The sequence below is a fragment of the Rhinolophus ferrumequinum genome, chromosome 28, assembly GCF_004115265.2.
Source record: "Rhinolophus ferrumequinum isolate MPI-CBG mRhiFer1 chromosome 28, mRhiFer1_v1.p, whole genome shotgun sequence".
NCBI lineage: Eukaryota > Metazoa > Chordata > Mammalia > Chiroptera > Rhinolophidae > Rhinolophus > Rhinolophus ferrumequinum.
This window is the reverse complement of record NC_046311.1, coordinates 3,492,821-3,513,463: the sequence shown is the minus strand read 5'-3', so window position 1 is coordinate 3,513,463 and position 20,643 is coordinate 3,492,821. Positions and strand designations below refer to the sequence as shown.

General features: G+C 41.9%; 1 protein-coding gene across 2 annotated transcripts in view; it reads right to left on the bottom strand.

Moving 5' to 3' along the window:
* IQGAP1 (IQ motif containing GTPase activating protein 1) overlaps positions 1-20,643 on the bottom strand; it is an 89,592-nt gene that overhangs the window by 20,511 nt on the left and 48,438 nt on the right. For both annotated transcript variants that reach the window (XM_033100043.1, XM_033100042.1), the window contains exons 7-25: positions 20,249-20,362; positions 19,291-19,469; positions 18,521-18,605; positions 14,465-14,628; positions 13,610-13,694; positions 12,699-12,862; positions 12,341-12,501; positions 11,609-11,733; positions 9,884-10,047; positions 5,487-5,577; positions 5,134-5,301; positions 4,255-4,397; positions 3,302-3,472; positions 2,549-2,632; positions 2,380-2,451; positions 2,216-2,285; positions 1,650-1,858; positions 792-947; positions 377-540 (exon numbers count right to left, since the gene is read on the bottom strand). In XM_033100043.1, the coding sequence (XP_032955934.1) occupies positions 377-540; positions 792-947; positions 1,650-1,858; positions 2,216-2,285; positions 2,380-2,451; positions 2,549-2,632; positions 3,302-3,472; positions 4,255-4,397; positions 5,134-5,301; positions 5,487-5,577; positions 9,884-10,047; positions 11,609-11,733; positions 12,341-12,501; positions 12,699-12,862; positions 13,610-13,694; positions 14,465-14,628; positions 18,521-18,605; positions 19,291-19,469; positions 20,249-20,362 (2,569 nt within the window). The remainder of the gene's footprint in view (positions 1-376; positions 541-791; positions 948-1,649; positions 1,859-2,215; positions 2,286-2,379; positions 2,452-2,548; positions 2,633-3,301; positions 3,473-4,254; positions 4,398-5,133; positions 5,302-5,486; positions 5,578-9,883; positions 10,048-11,608; positions 11,734-12,340; positions 12,502-12,698; positions 12,863-13,609; positions 13,695-14,464; positions 14,629-18,520; positions 18,606-19,290; positions 19,470-20,248; positions 20,363-20,643) is intronic.

Sequence of the window (20,643 nt, the reverse complement as noted above, 5' to 3'; positions counted from 1 at the left end):
TGCTCTTTCTCTAGAAACACTTCCCAACACTCGTCTGAACACAGGCCCTTTCTGTTGCTGCAAACTCAATCATGGGAGCACAGTCAGGTCCTTCATTAGATAAAAACATGGACCCTTGATGTTTGGATCAGCTTCTTAAAAATTATATTTTAATATAGAAATGGTCCTAAAATTAATTTAGTGAATCTCTTATTCCATCGCCTCCCCAGAAGCAGCAACACTTTCTATTAGTGATTTAACAAGCGGGTGCTTCTCTCGAGTGTTTCACACAAATCACAGCATTAACTGAGAGCAAAACAAGGTACAGGCAGCCTGAATCTCCCGCTCCGAGCATGTGTGACAGGGGAGGGCCCCAGCCCCGCAGAAGCTTTCGTACTTGATCTCCTCCTGGAGCGCGGTCTTAAAGAGCCGCAGGAGCAGGTACTCCTCTCGCTGGTTGGACGCATAGTTGTAGAGGGTGAAGATCACAGAGTCCATGAACTTGGTGGACTTGTTCTGGGGCATCTGAAAAATCAGCTTGGCCAGATAGGTGGGGTTGGTCTGAAAAGAAAACCAAGGGATACGTAATTTCTAGATAACATAAAGGCTGGCAAAATAGTGAAGGTTTCTTCAACTTGAAGGATTAGAATGTACGTAAGTAAAGAAACAAAATATAAGAAAAATGAGACAGCCCCCTCTGCTCACCCCTCAGAGAAAATCACAGATCCTTCTGTAGAGATCTTATGAGGAAGGTTTTCTTGTGGAAAGTCAATTAGCTAAATTTCACAATACCAGTTCCAGGAGCTACTCACTTGCAGTAAATAAAACAAGTGTTGATAAGCTTCCAGCTTCTCCCTCTTCTCCTTGCTCAGAGCTTTGAGACCGCCTTTCTGTTTATTTAGCATCATCATATCAGACAATTGTTCCTTATTTTTTTTGGTAAGTTTTTTACTGTGGGAAACCACATCCTGCAAACAAAACAAACACATAAATCAAAACGCTTTCAAAGACGAAAATCGGCATGGTGGAAAGGTCTTTTAGCGCCTCGAAACTTGCATGAAGTTTTACTATACTGGCAGAGCCCCATTAAATATGTTAGAACCACTACACTGTGTCTTATTTTCAGTACACCAACCAAATATATTCCTACATCCATCTTCCTGTAAAGAACCTGAACCATAAAAATGTCCACTGACTCAGGAAACCAACTCCTAGGAATCTATCTGAAAAACAGAGTCCTAATTACAATAAAAGCTACATAAACACTGAGACTTAACTGCAGTGTTCTTTGTAATAATCAAAACTTGTCAAATATTTGGGGGGAAGAAAGGTAAATCATAGTGTATCTTCTAATGAAGCACAATGCTGCCACTAAAAATAATATTTATGACTACTTATGATATGGAAAGCATCCTATCCTCTAATAGTAAGTAAAAATGTAGGATACAGAATGATTATGAAGTGGTGGAATTATGGGATGGTTTTTATCGTCTTTTCTCTATTTAAAATGTTGCTATTAAATTACAGTATTTCATTTCTTCTATAACTTTTAAAAAATGTATGGCATTAGCTGAGAAAGAAGCCAGCCTCCACCCTCCCCACGAGTCAGCGAGAGTGAGGCCAGGGACCCAAGCAGGGGCCCCGAGACCCCGGCTGGCACGGAACCATACCTGCAGTGTGATTTTATTTTTCACTAGCAATCCAATTTTGATATCCATGAGATTGAGGTCATTCTCCAGCTGTTGGTTGGAACGAATGAGGGTAATGACCTCTTCCCGCATCTTCATAAGATCCAACTCCTCCTGAAAATCCTGGTCACTTTGGTCGAGCAGGTGGACAAATTTCCGGACCACAATCATTGGAGGATCCTCAGCGTTGACTGACAGGAAGAAAGCACACATCAGACAGAGAACAGAGTTACCAAGAAAAGTTCTAAGTCTCGGGAAATGTCAGCACTGTCTTGAAGAAACAGCTCTACATTCACACGGATGTTTATTTTTGAGATGTGCAGACAACCACCAGCTAGTCTTCTCGGTCATGCTACTGTATTGCTATGTGGTGACAAAGGCTAACATGGCAAGCAATGAAACATGTAACCACAAGTTGGCAAAGGGGCTTAAATCCCAAGCAGCACTACCCTACCCCCCAAGCCTTGCCTGCAGGAAAGCAAAGAGATCCGTGGAGAATACCCAGAACCTGACGGCCTCAACTCTTCTCTGCTGAGCCAGTTACTCACTGAGAGTCTTGTAGTCATCACGAGCTTTGTTTGCCCGAATAAAAGCCTGGATTTTGACAATGTCATTTATCTAAGGAACAAAGAAGAAAATCCCTTTAGTCATCTGTCCACCAAAAACACAGCAAATCTGATTCTGCTCGCCCTCATTACCCAAGGGCACTTACATGGTCTCGGAAATACTGCAGGCGATCTCTGTAGCGCTTTCGAGCTTGATGCATCCTCGCCAGGGACTGAAGCTGTGGGGAAAGGACCCTGGAAATCACAAACGTCCTTCACCCCAACACACGCCCTACTTGCACCCCCAGCCGAGAGACCACATCTGGGCTGCCATACCTTTACAACCTCATCTTTATGGGAGCGCAGGTACGCCAAACGATCTTGGTATGCCTTCTTCTGCTTGTATCCTCTCCACTGCGACTGAAACCATCAAATATTACAGTTGACACGTTATTTCCCAACGATCATAGGAAGTTAAAAAAAAATCTCCCCTCGGTATATTATCTGAGTGCAATTCATGACAAAGCTTTGAGTGACAGACAGGGATGCGAGCTGGGGCTGTCCCACCACAAGTTAGGCACAATGGCTATTTTCCACTTCCCTGATGTTAGTGCCACATCACACCTTTTCAAGTGCTTCCTCAGAGATTCTCTTATCGGCTCCTTACAACGAATCAGGTGAGGACTAAAATGAATTAGTATCCCCACTTACAGATGAGGGAACGAACAGAGAGGTTCACCACTACCTGGCAGTGGTGGAGCCTTAACTCGTAACTCAGAATTCTTTCTGTGACACTGTGCTACCTTGTCATTGAAGCAAACCATAGCTGTTTCACTCAATATTCAAACCTGACACAAAAGAACAGCCCTAGAAGACAATAAGGTGCCCAAGAATGGCAGTGGGCTGACAACTCACCACCAGACAGTATATTAAACTCTGATTAGTGGCAGTAAAAAAGTACTCGTCAGAAGGAGGACGAGACTAAGCAGTCAGAAGGAAGAAAGATACTCAGACATCTCAGCATAAGAGCTGTTTATTAGCCCTGCTGTAGACGCCCACCCGCTGTCTGTGTAAAACGCTCTGAAATACCTGAATGCAGGTGATGGCAGGAAGTTGTTTCTTTAGGAAGTTCATCCTGGATCGGAATTCCTGTCGGACTAAGTATCCCCGGCAGCAAGCCTGCAGCTTGGTGATCAAGCCTTCATTGGCCAGCCAAAGCTGCTCTCGGTTATACGCAGCAGTCACCCCAGAAATGGAGCTCTGAAAAAAGCATGTGGTCACATTGGAAGACATACTTAGGTAAGAAGAGAGACAAATTTTAATGCAGTATCATCCACAGCACACAAACTAACCCTCACTGCCTTCATGGTTTCTACTAGATCTTTAGCTGAGGAACGGAATGACTTCAGGTCTAGTTTTCAGGGCCAGGTTGTTTTCACAGACCCAACATCTCGGGGGGGGTGGAGGGGGGAAGCTTGATCTTCTTTTACTCATATGTATGCACTCACCTACCCAACACTGACGGTGCCAGGAAACGTGCCTGGGTCATTACAAGAAGACAGAGTGACAGGTGCCAACACAGGGCCGGGTACCAAGTCCCAGAAGCCCCTAGAATGCCCCAGTGCAGGACACTACAGGGGAATGACCAGACTGCATTTGGAAGCGCAGGTTATATTCTCATATAGGACAGTTTGGAGTTTGTGAAATAGTCAGAGAAGAGGTTGAATACGTAAATTGGGAGAGAAAAACAGTAGTCACATTTAATGAGGGGTCCGAGAAACTTTTCATTTTCCTTTTCTGCTTCATCCAAGTTTTCTTTCATAAGCACACAATTTATCTGACTTAATTCTACAATCCTAATGTTTTTCTAATTTAGGCCTTAGTCACTCTCCCACACTAGAAAAAAAATTACTCCAAAATAGTTCCTTTCATAACTTTACTTTTAGTCTAGGGCTTCTGACCACATGCACGTTCCTCCTAAGTAATATTAGCTCTAACACACTTTCTGTCTGCTTCTTCTTACGGGAAGAAATGTGACCTACCTGGATCTCCTCCCGAGAAAGCTGCACAGAATTTTGCACAAAGCCTGGGGGTTCATCCCATCCTCCTTTTTGAGTCTCCAGATTGTGGTAATAATAATATCCACCTTTCACCCAGTGTTTCACCCATTTGCTGTTATTATCTCCTGGCAGAAAATAGAGGAAAAATAAAAGAGACCCAGATCCACATTCCCCACATTCATATGTGTGACACTACAGGATGAGTCCGGTCAGGTTTAACAATCTAAATAAAGACCACTCCCCAAAACTGTTCCTTGGACCTGTAAGAGTAAAGGGGATCCTAAGTCCCTCTTAAATGAGGGCTCTGTGATGTCTCATTTAGTTCACCCACATCTACATTATCAAAGTAAAATGCTTATAAAGTCCAATTGTGGAATGAACTCTGACTAGCTTTATTCCTTCCAAAACCAACATCTAAGACCTTAGGTGTCAGAAAACTATTTTCTAATACAAGATCTGCAACCATTCAGCCTCTTTAGTTAGTTAAAAAAGGCCATGAATAGGAATGAAAACTCTTATCTTTCTTCCTTCTTTTTTGCAAATAAACTACTTTTATCTTTCTACAGGTTAAGATACTACAGGAGCTACTGACACCCTATAAAAGATGAACAGTCAAATATTTTGATCCTTCCCACATTCTCAGAAAATTGACCTTTTTAAACATACCTGCTGACAAGGGGGGAAAAATGAATATTTTCAAAAACAGGGATATTATCTCCTTGGGGTCTTTAAAATAAGCCTAAATACTGTACTTCTACCTAAAAGTATCTTTCCGAACAGCTTGTCCCTTTTCTCTACAAGGGTCCCTCATATATTCAAGCTCTTAGCTTCAGTGCACATATTTATTTCCCTGTAACTTACCTCCTGCCAGCCTTTTCTTTTTGGCTTCAGCAAGGTCACTCTGGTAAGTTTCACCACACTCAGGGATGACTCCGTACAAGCCGACGTCAGGGGAACGAAGGGCACTCAGTGTTTTGACAACATTACCACTGGCTACGGCCTCATTAATGGCAAAGATCCCTAAGGCAACTACAGTGGAAAAGAACTGTTACTGAAATAGAAAATAGCTAAATTCATACACTACTTCATCTAACTGTACCTTCTGGCAAACTGTTCCCCCTGTAACTCTTCATTTTGGCCAAGCTGAGATATGAATACTGAGCTAGGAGCACCCCACCCTCCACTAAAATAGAAATGAAACAGATGATACGTACACCTCTGTGCTTCTTGGGTGTCTTTGTTGGACTGCCAGATTGCACCCTGAATTTCATCCAACCATAACACAGCTGACTCATCCTGGGTTTCCTGTACACCATGAGAAGCAAAACAATATTAGAGCCATGAAATCAGGGCACATGTGATGAAGGGGGCTTCTGAGACTCGATTAAATATAGAAGAAAAAGTTTCAAACCCATGAGACACACAGAACAGTCAACTGGAAGAAGCCAGGAACACAAGAATTGGTGAAAGGCTACAAGAGAAACACCTTAGATGAAGTGGTGGGTACATGACGCAGTGACGCAGGAGGTCAGCAGCAGCTAGCAGAGGAGAAAGGACTAACGTGGGAAGGAACCCAAGGGAATGTGAGGACATTTCTGACTGATCATTAGCTGACCACTGGCTAACCAAGCAGAGACTTCAATGGATACACATGATGAAGAATACAGACTTAACAAAAGTAAAAGTCATTAAACAGACAATGACAATAACAAACAAGGACAACAAACCCTGAGGAGGTAATACAATCTGATTGCCAGAGTTGCCCTGTTCTTTTATTAACATGGCCAATTTTCAACAAAAAAATTACAAGACATGCAAAGAAACAAGAAAGCATGGTCCAAATAGGGGGAAAAAACGCAGAAAATAGAAATTGTCCAAATTGAACTTAGTAGACTTATATCAGCTATATTAAATGTGTTCAAAGAACTAAAGGAAACCATGTCTGAAGAACTAAAGGAAGGTGTAAAAACAATGTCTCACCAAATACAAAATTATCAATAAACAGAAATTATTTTTTTAAAAAGAAGAATCAAATGAAATTTTGGAGTTGGAAAGTACAATAACTGAAATGAAAAATTCCTAGAGGGACTCTGCAGATTTTAGCAAATAGAAGAATGAATCAGTGAACTTTAAGATAAGTCAACTGAAATTATGCACCCTGAGGAGCAGTAAGAAAATGGAATGAAGAAAAATGAACAAGCCTCAAAGACCTGTGGACACCATCGATATCAATATATACAGACAACAAGGAGGAGAAAGAGGCAGAAAGAATATGTGAAGACAAAATAGTCATGGAGATGTGAAATACAGTATGGGGAATATAATCAATAACGTAAAGATTATGTAGGGTATCAGATGGGTGTCAGATGTACACCTGAAACTAATGTAAAATAATATTGGATGTCAACTATAATTACAGAGAGAGAGAGACAGAGAGAGAGAGAGAGCCACATACAAAGGATGTAAAGCACAGGGAATATATAGTCAGTAGTATTGTAATAGCTCTTACGATGTCAGAGGGGTAGTAGTCTTGGGGGGGTTATCACTTTGTGAGGGGTATAAATGTCTAATCATTATGTTGTTTTGTACATCTGAAACTAATATAAAAAAAAAATTCTACCCCAAATTGAGATCATTTGATGATGCAACAGAAATAAATAAAAGCTCAAGTTCAGAAACAGAAAAAAAAAATAAAACTGAAGAAAATCTGAATAGACCTATAATAAAATAGAGATGGAGTTAGTAATCAAAACATATCCTACAAAAAAAATAAAAACACTAAAAACGCAGGACCATATGGCTTCACTGGTGAATTCTATCAAATGTTTAAATCAACAATTAACACCAATCCTTTACAAACTCTTCTAAAACACAAAAGAGGAAGGAACACTTCTCAATTCATTCTATGAGGCCAGTATTGCCCTGATACTAAAGCAGATACAAAGGTATCACAAGAAAACTACAGACAAAATTTAAATTAAGATCTTCTGCTTGCTAAATTTGGAACTCAGATGACTATTTTTAAAACCATTCCCAAGATGGCTTAGAGGAACTTAGAAGCTAAGCTGAAGTCTTAAAAAAGACAACTCCATCTAATGTGCAGTCCACCCAGCTGGGCCTGGCAGTGTTAATCAAATTTCTAACTCCCCACTTCCTATGCATTTGATGAACTCTGAAAAGTTATTCCACAGCAAAAGGAAATGCTTCAAACTCTAGTCACATCCTCTAAAAGTTTAACTCCCATGACCCACGCAAAAGGAGCAGTCAGGCTCAGAGCATGAGTGAGAGCAGGTACAAGTTATACCCTCAGTTTACTTTCCCTTTTTAGACATGGAACCCGGCCTAGATATTCTAGCAAAGCCCACTCCTCTGTCAGATAGAAGACTCCGCCTGGGCTTATATGGCAGCAAAAACGAACATGACCACCACTAGCCTACAGAGAATCACTGCAGCCAGGCGCCCCATCTCCTGTTAGAGATGCTGAATCGCCAGAAATTAGAGTATAAAGCTCAGGAATCTGTATTTTTTAAATGACTTTTCAAGTGTTCTAATGATCAGCCTAGTTTGGGAAGTTCTGATCCAAATGATCCCAAACTGGCATCTGAGACCGAGACCTCCACTGATAGCTTCCCTACAGCCAACAGCTTCTCACCTGAGTAAATAAAATCAGTTGATCCTTTAGTCTTAGTTTCCAGGCTACAGAATAGGAGTTGTGATTCAACACTCACCACAGGACCAACTGACATTCTGCATAGTAATGTGCCTCTTAAATGAAACCTGGCACTTGCTATGTTTACATGATCACAACATGGTAATGTCAACTATTCTCATGACACTGGAATCAAAGGAGAACTATCTACATTATAATATTACCCATAACTCCTCTGCCCCAACCCACACTTATAGAGCCCACATGGCTGTGGGTGTACAAAAGCCCCAATAAGACAAAAGCCTTGGTCTGTTTTCCTTCCTTTCCCAGAAAGAATCTGACCCCCAGAATTAAGAATTTCTTTCACCTTTGGATTGCTACAAGAACCTCACTGTAGGGATCTTCTAAGTCAGAAAAGAAAGCCGTGGTCCTCCTTCCCTATCTAATTGTTGTTAGTTAGGAAGAACTTAAAAGGAGGCCAATCACGATTAGAAACCCAGACGTAACTACGCTTTAATCACAGGACTAGTATGTGAGGGCCTACTCAGATATACAAGGTCACTTCCTCCTCAGCAACAGCATAAAAAGAGGTACAAATCTTCTCCATGTCCTCAGCAAACTAGCTGAGAGGTAAGACCAACTTATTTTTTAAGACCAACCTTTTAAAACATGGGTTTGTGTTACAGTGACTTTGGAAAACTTTTATGTTCATAGCAGCATTATTCCAATAGCCATAAAGTGGAAACAACCCGTGTCCATCAACTCATGAATGGAATATTCTACACAATGGAATATTATTATTCAACAAAAAGAAATGAAGTACTAACATATGCTACAACTTGGACAAACCAAGCTAAGTGACAGAAGCCAGTCACAAAGGCCCATATGTGGTGTGATTCCATTTATATGAAATGTCCAGAACAGGCATATTCATAGACCGAGGGTAGACTGATGGCTGCCTAGGGCTGGAGAGATTGAGGGGATAAGGAGTGACTATAACGGGTACTAGGCTTGTTTTGGGAGTGATGAAAATGTTCTAAAATGCATTGTGGTGACGGTTGCAGTTCTGTGAATAAACTAAAAACCACTGAGCTAAACCCTTTAAAATGGTGAGGTGTGTGGTACGTGAATTATATCTCAATAAAGCTGTTAGGAAGAAAAAGCTTTATGGCATTGTCAACACATATGTATTCCCTATGACCCACAAATTCCACTCCTAAGTATACCTACGAGAAAGGCATACATACGCTTGCCAAAAGACGTGCTAGAATATTCACAGGAGCACTATTGCAATAGCCAAAAAAGTGGGAAACAACCAAAAACTCACCAATAATGGACTATATAACCACACAATGAAATAGTGTACGACAACGACCATGAAGAAACTATTGCTGTATGCATCCATGGGCAGCTTCACTACTGTTATGTTGGCCAGAAGAGGCCCGACACAGAAGAGCACATGATGTATGATCTCACTTAAATACAGTTCAAAACAGGCAAAAAGCAATTGTGGTATCAGAATCAGGATGGTGGTTACCACCAGAGGGTGTGTGTGGGTGACCAGGGATGGATAAGGACAGGAGAGGACATGAGGGCGGTTTTGTTAATGCTTTTTATAATCCGAGTATCAATTACACAGGTATGCTTACTTTCGAAAATGTATACACCGTACACTTATATAACTTATGCATTTTGGGGATCTTATATTTCAATACAAAATGTACTTAAAGAGATGTAAGAGATGTGTCTCCACCAATAACAAAAAACCCAAGCGTGTAAAATAGCAAAGCTTCCGGAAGGCAAAGTCTATGCCCCTCACACCTGTGTCCCTCAGAGCTCTGAATCTAAGGGTGCCCAAGAAATCGTCACTGAGTGAATCAGGGGAGACGTCCCTCCCTTTATCTTGGTTCTAGGAGGACTGAAGTTCTCTGAACAGAAAGAAACCGTTTCTGTGCCACTCGCCTGGGCTTTCTCTCTCTTGGCTCGGATCAGTGTGTCTTGGTAATGCTGGGCCACTTCTGCCAGCACGCCCTCCAGTTTAGCTGCAGGAATCTGCAGGGCCTGCAGAGTCTTCTGTGCATCACCTTCATCCAGGGATTCATTGATTAACCCGATGGCTAAAATCCCTAAGTATGAACAGACAAAGGTTATTTTTTGAATTAAGAAATTCAGGAAGCAAGTCAGTCTTTAAACATGCTAAGTAACCGTAATTCCACCCAAGCGTTGCCATGGTTCAAACTATAATTTGTCATCCATAATATTAAGCATTGATTTTTTTTTTAATTTAGGTTTGTCACATAGAGTAAATTCCCTTATATCCATATTCCTATCGAAAGCTCAAGTCTTTCTGTTTATTTGTAATTGCTCTAACTTGAAAGTATGAGGATTTTGATGAAACTGGCTTTTATAGTATAGTTTTCAGGTACACACCAATGTGTAATCAAAAACCACTCTTGATTCACAAAAAGTCAGAAATCAAGGATCGGATCTTACAAAGTCACCTAATTTAGTATTTCCATAAAAGAAAAGACGAGGCTTGGGGAATCTCTTCTCCAAGATCACACAGCAAACAAGCGGCAAACAGGATCCAAGCCCACGGCAAGGCTCGTTCCACCAAATCAGTTAAATAATTCTCACAGAAAATACAAATTAAACTAGAAACGTTCACTCGTCAGGTATCCTAGTTGGCTGTGCTACTTTTGTAAGGACTCTACTGTATAATAAAAAATTGGGCTGGTTTTTGTCCCTGGTTCCTGGGAAGGAGCTTCTAAACCTTTAGAATTTCCCAAGTGATAGGAATAGCTTTGTTATTTATGGTGGACCCCTCAGACCACGTAACCAGGTGACTTCTGATGGGCCCCTACAGAGTTTCAGGATGGGGGCTGGCCATGCTGGAAAGATCAACCTTGTGATTAGAAGACTGGGCCTTTGAGCCATGTGATATCATGATAGCCCAGCCTCCCTATCTCCAGGGACTAGAAATTAAGTTCAATTACACGGCGATGATTCAATCAATCATTCATATGTGATAAAGCCCCAATAAACACTCTGGATACCCAAAGCTCAGAAGAGCTTCCCTGTACATCCCTGGTTGTGATACACATCGATATGTTGGGAGGGGACACATCCTGAGGACACCCTACCAGACATGGCCCTACAGGGGCCTCTTCTTTGGGCTGGTCCTGATTTGCATTCCTTATAATAAAACTATAATCATAAGTGTAGCATTGAATTCTATGAATCATTTAGCAAATTATTAAACCTGAGTGGGTAGAGGAAACCCCTGAACTCATAACACTTTGTTCAGAAATGTGGTGACCTGAGAACTCCGGAGCTTACAGCTGGTGTCTGAAGTGAGAGGAGTCTTGTGGAGAACTGCCCTCTGCCCATGTAATGTACCTAACTCCAGGTAGATAGTGTCAAAACTACTGGTTACAACAGCATTTATAAATAACAGATCATCTTTAAGCCCCCTCCTGAAAATTTTAGTTATTACCTACATACCTAGTTATAGCAGTTGCCTGGTATTTTGAAAAAATATCCAACCTTAGCTTTTGAGTTATATATATTTCAAGTTTAAAAAAGCCTTCCAAGAGTAGTGCTTGGAACCACCTGGTGGGCTCACACCACCTTTCACTGTGACATCACTCGGGGGGGCGGGGGCAGGGCAGGAAGTCCATTACTCACTCTCGTGTTCCTCCTGCACCACCAGGTTCACGTGGTCCACACACGCCTGGATGTCGTTCCACGTAATAAATTCGTTATTATCCGCATGTGCCTGAGCTTTCAGCTTCAGCAACTCATCCAGATACCTGCCCCATTCCCCCAACAAGAGACAACAAAGTACAACATGAGACAAGGAGCCTTCTGGGTTACTGTGGCTGCCAGGGATGAGAAGACCTGGGCGAAGTATCCAACGCAAAGACAGCTAAGGCACTCCAGCAGTGGGTATACTCCAGATGCCAGCTATGGGACGGAGGAGTTACCTTCACCAAAATGTGAAAACGTAAGGATACCACTTGTTCTTAACAGTCTGTTACACGTAATAGATTCCAGAGGCAGCGGCTTAAGCAATTTCTCTAAAAACAATACAACAGGCCAAGCACCAGCCAGTAAATGCAGAAGGAATGACAGATCAACTTACTGAAAGTACTGATTTAGGCAAGAATTGGGGTGAAAGCTATTAGGTGAATGGTTAATGGGGAACTAGACATTTTGATGGTACAAAATGTCTAGTTTATGTGTATTACATAATCTCTTCTTCTACCGTCAAAATGTCGGGTTAGCATAATAAAGAATAAAATAAATCAAAATAGAAAAAAGAAAAAGATGATCATACAGAAGTTACAGTGTCTGTGAAGGAAAAAGGACAGAGGTGACAGCCATCGACAGATTCAATCTGGCACTCAGGGCACCCACCTCTGACAGTTTTCTTCTTCGATGTTGGTCAGGCCTGTGACTGAACTGCTCAACTGTTTCCACACTGTGTTCATGTCTCCTGACTCCAGGGCCCTGTTGATGAGGGCCACTGATGACAGCATTTCCACAGCCACGGAGAGCTCGGGGTGGGTGAGGCTATGCTGGACGCAGAGGAAGAGGGGCAGAGAATGAGGAGACATGTTGTGGAATACCAGGGGAGGTTAGAAGTGTAACAAAACCGTGAGGAATCTAAGTTCCTGCTTAAAAAAAAAAATTCTACCTAACTACACCAAGAAGTGAGTCTTAAATTCACAAACCCTGCATTTTGCTCACAAACAGGACGAGTCAGTTAACTTACGTGAGGGCTCTGCTGCTGCAGGGTCGCCAGCTCTTTCTGATAAAGCTCGGCGGCGAATGGATACACCTGGGGCAGCTGGGCTTCGGGGTTCATGAGCTCCAGAATAGTCTTCTCGGCAACACCCTTCTGGATGGCAGCATTAATTGCGGCCACTGCTGCCAGCCCTGGGTAGAAGACAGGAGGTCAGAAATGCAGCTGGCTGAGACAGCCCTGACAGGAGGGACATGCCGACTGGCACACAAGACAGTTCCAGTCTCTGGATAAACTGTCAGCCATGCCATTTGAAGGGGAACTTTCATCTTTAAAAAGCAGTCTCCTTCGGATGAGAACTTTACAGCAGTAACGCTGTTTAAGAACCTCCTCCTCACGTCCTCACCCGTTTTCTTCCTGTTCCAAACCATCCTGCAGCCACCAGTACCGTCTGCCTGAAACGCCTCTTCCTTCCCCTGCAGCCCGGCAAGTAAAGCACCAGCTCCTTCAGCTGCCATTCAAAGCTTTCTACGATTTTGCCAGAGCTTTCCCTTACACAACTCAACCCAAAACATCGACAAAAACTTGATTCTAACCACTGTTCGTTCCTTCAGTATACCTTTCTCTTTGTCCCTCTGCTCACACTTCCTTTCCCCACATTGCCCATATGAGAAATCCTTCTCTCTTTCACCATCCAAATCATACCCATCAATCCCCCACGCCTCGCCTCCTCCAGATGTTTCCCTAACCAAGCATGGAGCTTCCTATCCAATGAGAGCCTACTGACAGCAGTTGTATTGTTCACACTGGAGGAGCCCTACAGCCAAAGGCACGGAGTAGTTAACTCTGGCTGGCAGGCTGGGGGTAGGGTGAGGGGTGACAGACTCTAACCTCTGTCCTCCCCTCCTCAGGATTTCGGGACACCCAGCTGGGGGACTTACTTCTCTGGTACTGCTGGGCGGCATTGTTGGCAGCGTCCACTCCAGCCTGCAGCTCCTCCTTCAACAAGGGGTCAGTCTGACCAGCCTGAGAAAAGCCAAGAACTTTTATGTCACGGTTACTCCTGCCTCTGCCTCCAGACCTTACAGTTCTCCTACCGTTAAGAGCAGTCCTAGGGACACAGAGCCATTGGGACAAGTGACAGTTCCAAGCTGCACGCAGCCAAAGTGGCAGCCCTACCGAGAGCCAAAGGCCTTGGCCAAATCTGGGGTGTTGTGATTTTCCAGATACCAGTGCATTTAAAGAAACAGTTTGTGAGAAACATCGAAATGTTCGGAAATAAAATGTTTACAGAATCATTAGCACATTAATGCTGTTTACTCTGGCCAACATATACTGAGCGTTTGTAAAATGTATACTTGCCCTTATTTAGACAAAAAAGAAAGTCCCTCATATTTGTTCGTAAAAAAACCCCACGAAGTACTATCCCACACAGTCTACTCTTACTGCACATTAAGCACTTCCCCAGTGTTGGCCGGAGGAAACTAGTGAAGTATGGTTTTTAAAGTAGAAATTCCTGAAGGAAGAATGTAAAAAAAATGCAAGTTTTCCCCAATGGCTTTGGGGAGATTAAGGGGGAGGCTCCAAGTGAACGGGTGGTTAGACTGGGTGGATGGGCACTGACTGTTCATTTTAAAAGGATTTACACCCCTTAAAACAAAGGACACCTGGAGACAATGTGTACTTTACATGAAGATATTTTAAAAACCTAATTTATATGCAGAAAGAAGATATCCTAGGGGGGAAAGGGCCTCCTAAGTATCTTTAAAACCACAGCATGGGTTCCATCTTTTCACCTGTCTCTTCTGCTGTCTGTCACTCAGGAGCTGTTTGAGGTACCAGTCGCAGTTCTGCTGCTGCACCCCTCGAAGGCCCAGCGCCGGGGACTGCAGAGCCCTGAGCAAGGCCTGGCCGGCTCCCTGATCCAAAGCCAGGTCTGCATTCGCTAACGCGGAAAACACTGCGGAGGAAGAACAGCAAGCGCTTAAGGAAAGCAACAATACGGTGACATGATAGCCTCGAATATCTCTCCTTCCCCCAAACCAACCTCAGTTCCAGGTTAGGAAAAGAGAATTCAGACAGCCTTTATTCTGGAGTATCACAGAAGCCTAAGATTTGGGGCCTGGAAGACAAACTTCAAGTCATCACGTTCCCAGGGGTTTCCAGCCAGGCTGTTCACCAGATTTAACAGACTCCTGGACCACGGCCCAGGCCTCCATGAAGGCTTCAGATGGAGACAGCCTGGCACCAACAAGGGAGCAATAGAAAGGCGCCAATCCAGACCCATAAGTGCCTTAATTCCCTCTAACGTGCCATGCTGTGGTCCAGGTTAAACTGCTAAACAGGACAAGTATCTCTCACAGACATTTACCACATCTTTGGACAATTTTGTTTTAAAACAGATGAATTATTAGGTGAGAGGCTACTCCAGACCAAAGAGCCTTAGTGCCCTCCACCGTTCTCAGGCAGGGGCATTCCGCATCCCTTCTCCTGGTGTCTCCTGAACACTCATCTCCACCCAGAGCACAGTGCCCGACGCCAGGGGTGCTGCGACCTTGTGGAACAGACGGGGCTGTCTCCACCCTCTCGGTCGTCTCTGCTCCTAGCACAGAACCTGGGGTCACACAGGTCTTTAATACATATGTGACAGTGAAAATCCAGCTGTTCCTTCATTTGACAATAATAGTAAAGATACCTTCCTCATAGTGTTAATGAAATCATGTTATGATTAGATGAAATCATACACAAGAAAGCACTTTGTGTATTATAACATAAATCAGGTGTTAGGTTGCAAGTCAGAATAAAGTATTTTCTGAGATCAGAAATGACAATTATTATATTATTTTCAGTTTCCCTATTTTTAGAAGAGAAAACAGAGTTCTGTCATCTATGCCCCACACAAGGATAAACATCTGATTTTATCACCAAAGTAGCAATACAAATCAATAACAAAATACTAAAAATCAAAATATTTGGGGCATAGCAGTACTTATCAATTTTAGATGTTTTCATTAGTAAAAAAAAAAAATTTAATATAAGGTGTTAGAAAGAAAGCAAAACAGTCCAAAAGAAAATAAAGTCTCAAATACACTAGAAAATGGGGTTGGGGAGGTGAGGAAGAGTAGAACTAATAAATAAAACCTACAGGTAATAGAAGGAAAAGGTTAAAAATGTCTATGGATTTGTGGTCTCACTGTAGACTCCTAAGAAACTCTTCACTTCTTTCCAACAATTACACCTGCAACGCAGCGGCCCGATCCCCACACAAGATGGCAATCCCTTGGGTCATGGCTGCAGGTCTATGTGGCCAGTAGCCAACTAACCATCCATTCCCTCAACATTTACTGAGCACCTGCTATATGCTGCAAATCTAGCGTGAAGAAGTATCTCCGTCCTCACGGAGCTTTAGTAGTAGTGGGAGACAAAATAACCAACCAATAGAGGTAACCAGGCTTTCTCTAGGTACGCGATGAAGAATCTCCGAGTTATCTATATACAAAAGTGTCAGTCAATTATGTTTTTACTAGAAACATAAACTTCCTACTTAAATAAATATGTAAGTATTTAAATGAACACTTACTAACATTTATACTATAAAGATGATAAAGTTTAGGACATTGTTTAAACAATTTCTCACTAAACTTTAATTAACTCTAATTTTCCGTATTCTACTTAACAAAAAAAAAATATAACCTTTTTCTTATTTTTAACTATTTGGCCTGAGGCTTTCTTCTGGGGTGGTGTTAATGGCTTCATGGCTGGTTCTCACACCCCAGGAAAAGAACCTTATCTATAATTACATTAAGATCATTCCTGGGGCCACTTCCCTGTATCTTCTCAGCATACAACTTCCTCAGGCCTCAGACTTGCTCTATAGTCAGGAAAACACTGTCCCCTATGGGGAATCCTGCCTTATCCTCACCTTATCTAGCCCAGGGAAGGTTTATACAAACCTCCAGGGAAAAGTCATCATTTCTTTCTTTATGCTAAGACCGTACCTCATACGCCTTTGGTGCCTGATGCTCTACCCAAGTTGCCCTGAACTTAATTATTCATTTGATGTCTGCCTTCCTCACTATTAGGAAACCTATTTGAGGGAATTTTTCTTATTTTGATCCTCTGACCACATGAGAAGCATTTGAATGCAGCACTTGAAAAACATGTACATGTGGTTCTCTCCTCACGTTTTTAACCGACTCTCATAATTAGCCAGGTAAAGCTATAAAGGTTACAAAGTCCCAAAGAGCAGAGAAGAAAAAAATACCTTAGTAAAACAAAAAGCCTATTTGATGCACTGTGTGCGGCAGGAAATGTACTGGACTTTCCTCTCTCACAGACGACTAAGTATGAAAGAACCCTGACTTAAGTAGTCACACAGATACAGCACAACAAATCACCCCTTCCCGGATGGAACTATACCATCACTCTGTGCAGAAAGCCGTTATCCTCAGTGAAGCAGGATAGAACAGAATAGACTCTTGGTAGGACTTAGAACTCCTTATCTTATGGAGTTGGTAAAAAATCTTCTATGTTCACTCTTAGGTATTCAGAGTATCAGTTCAAGTGAGAAATTAGGACCTCCAAATAAACAAAGAGGACACTGGGTACTATTACTGTTGCTGTTAATACTATCTTGAGCAAAACAAGATCAAGGTTGAAATTAAATAAGCTTTTGAGTTCTTTTGTTAATTTTAATCCTATGCTAGAAAGTTATGAGGGTTTCAAAAGAAGCAGAACTCAAAAGTAATCTCTAAGGATTTTATAAAGATGTCAGTCAGAAACAAAGATCAAGAACTATAAGACAATACATAATTATTAAATTAGTTTACTCTATAAACGCTGCAGGAGATTTGAAAAGTAATTACATTGTGAGCTGAGGTAGGCAGAGGTGAGAACAGAGCTGAATCCTGAATGAAGGGTACAATTTGGATTAGGTAAGAGATAAGGCATGAGGGCATTGTACTTGGATGATTACATGATTTTTACTGAGTACCTACTAAATACCAGGCAATTTACAAACATTATATCATCATTTGCATAACAATTCCATGTCACAAGTGTCCAATGTCACACAGCTATTAATAAGAAGAGCGAGAGACCAAATCCCAGGTCTGTCCCACTCCAGAGTCAGAGCTCTTCATGAATCATGAAATGAGCAGAGTGAATACAGGAGACAATTAGGCAAATGAATTTCTATAGAGAGTTGTATGCCTAAAATGTGGCATAAAGAACTCACTGGGCTAGGGATCTGCAATTTGTCTGGCAAGTCAAAAGGAACCAAGGAAGGCTCTTTAGAAGAGAAGAGTGACAAAATGAAAATGATACTTTTAAGAAATTACTTTTCCAAAAGTCTGTAACACAACATACAAAAACCCATACGAACAGTACGATCTCATTTTTGTTTAAATGTATGTTTGGACAGGGATATGCATAAAAATATCAATAGTGGTTGTTCCTAGGTGATGGGGGTCTGATTTGTGGTTGCTTTACTGTTTACCTCTGGTTAACTTCTAGGACTTTTTAAAAGAAAAACAAAGCTATTATATTTGAAAAATAGAAACAAAATTCCTATTTAGATTTTTTTTTTTAAGTGTATAACACAGGGTGAAAGAGTGAAACTAGCCCACAAGATCAGTCCAGAAGCTACGGCAGATGAGCAGACGGAGGAGGGTCTGCCTGAGGACAACGGTAGCTAAAACAGAGACATCTGAAGACAACAGACAGTCAAAAGCAATAGTCCCTGAACAAATCCACTGAGGCTAAAATAAACTACATCGGCAGTCCAAGAACAGATCAACACTCACATTATTCTGTAATACCCCCTTAGGTGCTTGACTCAGGGACATACTTACTATTCACTTTGTTTATATTGCCTTGAATTTCAGCTTGAGTGAGAAGCTCCTCATAGACGTCCCTCTCTCTCTCAGAGTTTTCTGTCTGAACATGAAAAAAGAGTGTAATTACATTAGCTCAGGTCTCTAAGAAGACGACCACAGATACACATTTGGGCTCCTCCTTCACCATAACAGAACCAAGAGCAAGTAAGGGTGTGGCTTAATAACCTGAGTAAAGAACAAAGCGGAACGCTACAGGGCTATGACTAAAACATAAAAAGCAGATCCGCTCATTAAGGACAAGCCCAGGGCTCCCTCAGAGCCGGGCAGGCAGTGAGCCCTGTTTTGCTCACTGTTGCTCATGGAGGAGCCTGCAGCCCTGCCTCAGGGTGAGCAGAACCATCACATCCAGGGACCAGATCTGAGAGTCTCTCATTGGTTTGCACAAAATTCAAGAAGAAAGTGGAAGTCAAAATGGAATCTAATACAAAAAGACTACATCCTGTGTAATTCCATTTCATTTATATGAAATTCTAGAAAAGGTAAACTACAGTGAGAGAAAACAGACTGGTAGGTGACGGGGGTCAGTAGAGATTGACATGGGAACTTTTGGGGTGATGGGTACATAACCATACACCTTTGCCAAAACTCATCAAACTATACACTTAAAATGGGTGAATTTTACTGTACGTAAATTATACCTCAGTAAAACTGATTTTTAAAATGGAGTCAAATCAAAGGATAAAAGGATATAAATCAATTAGGAAGAACAGAGGTTCCATTTTTACCTTGTTTTTAGCATTTGTCATTTTGTCGTGCTTGGCCTGGTACAGTACATCCTGGTAAGTGGAAGCCAAGAGCTCTTCAAGATTTACAAGCATTGCATTGGGGTTTTTCAAAGCTGCAAAAGTGTCAGCTGGAATTCTACGGTCAACAGCTTCGTTTATAGCAATAACGGCAGCATGTACTAAAAAAAAAATTCAAAACACAGAACACTGAGGTTATACAGAGTAAAGGACGTACATTATACATACGAAGAAACACTGCAACCCGCTATTACACAGAGAGGCTTGTTTTCATAGGGAAATACGATTGGGGTTGGAGGAGTCACTCCTGGGCCCTATAAACCTACTGCACTTCCCCGAAAATCAGACCTGGCCAGACCATCAGCTCTCATGTGTCTTTTGGAGCAAATATTAATATAAGACCCGGTCTTATTTTATTATAATATAAGACCGGGTCTTATATAATGTAATATAATATAAGACCCAGTCTTAATATATTAATTTTTGCTCCAAAAGACGCATGAGAACTGCTGGTCTGACTAGGTCTTATTTTGGGGAAAACACGGTAGTTCTCTCCTTAGGATTCACAAAGCCACAGCTCTGATCCATATTAGGGATGCTGAATTTGGAATCTCACAGGGAATACTCATAAAAGAGCTTTGCAAGGAGAATTTGCTATGGAAATGTTCACCCTTAATCATCATATAAATACCATAAAAAAATAAGAACCTCAAAGAGGCACTGAGATGTAGAACTCACCTTCTAAGTGCCTATATTATAACCCAAATCAATCACTTATTTCCACATAACAGTAGCATAAAAGAATCAGCAGTGTCTAAAACTACATCTACTGACTCATACTTGCTAGCAAACTTCCTGACGCCGAAGGTCATCATTATAGCATTGATTATTGAAAGTGGCAGCAGCAAGCCCATTGGAACCCCCCAATTTCTCTTCTTACAAGCGGCTTCATCCACGGAGAGCTCGTTGGCCAGGATGCCCCCGATCTTGCTGAAGGCAGGCATCTGGATGCCATACTTCTCCAGTTCAATCTTCATGTTGTTGATTTCTTCTTCTGCAGGAGAGAATGAAGGCCCCGTCAAGTCAGTTTAGCACCTTTCGGTGACTCAGAAGAGGAAACAGATTCCTCAACTACAAAACGGGATAAAATGGCACCTACCCCTTAGGGCTGTTAAAAGGACTTAATGAGATAGTATACGACACAGAAAGTACTGAATGCCGTGCCTGGTAACACACACCCAACAGACATTAACTATTATGACTATTATCAAAAGCATGAGGATGGCCCTACAGAAAACAGTTTCTCAAAACTGCTACTTATGGCATTTCCCGCAA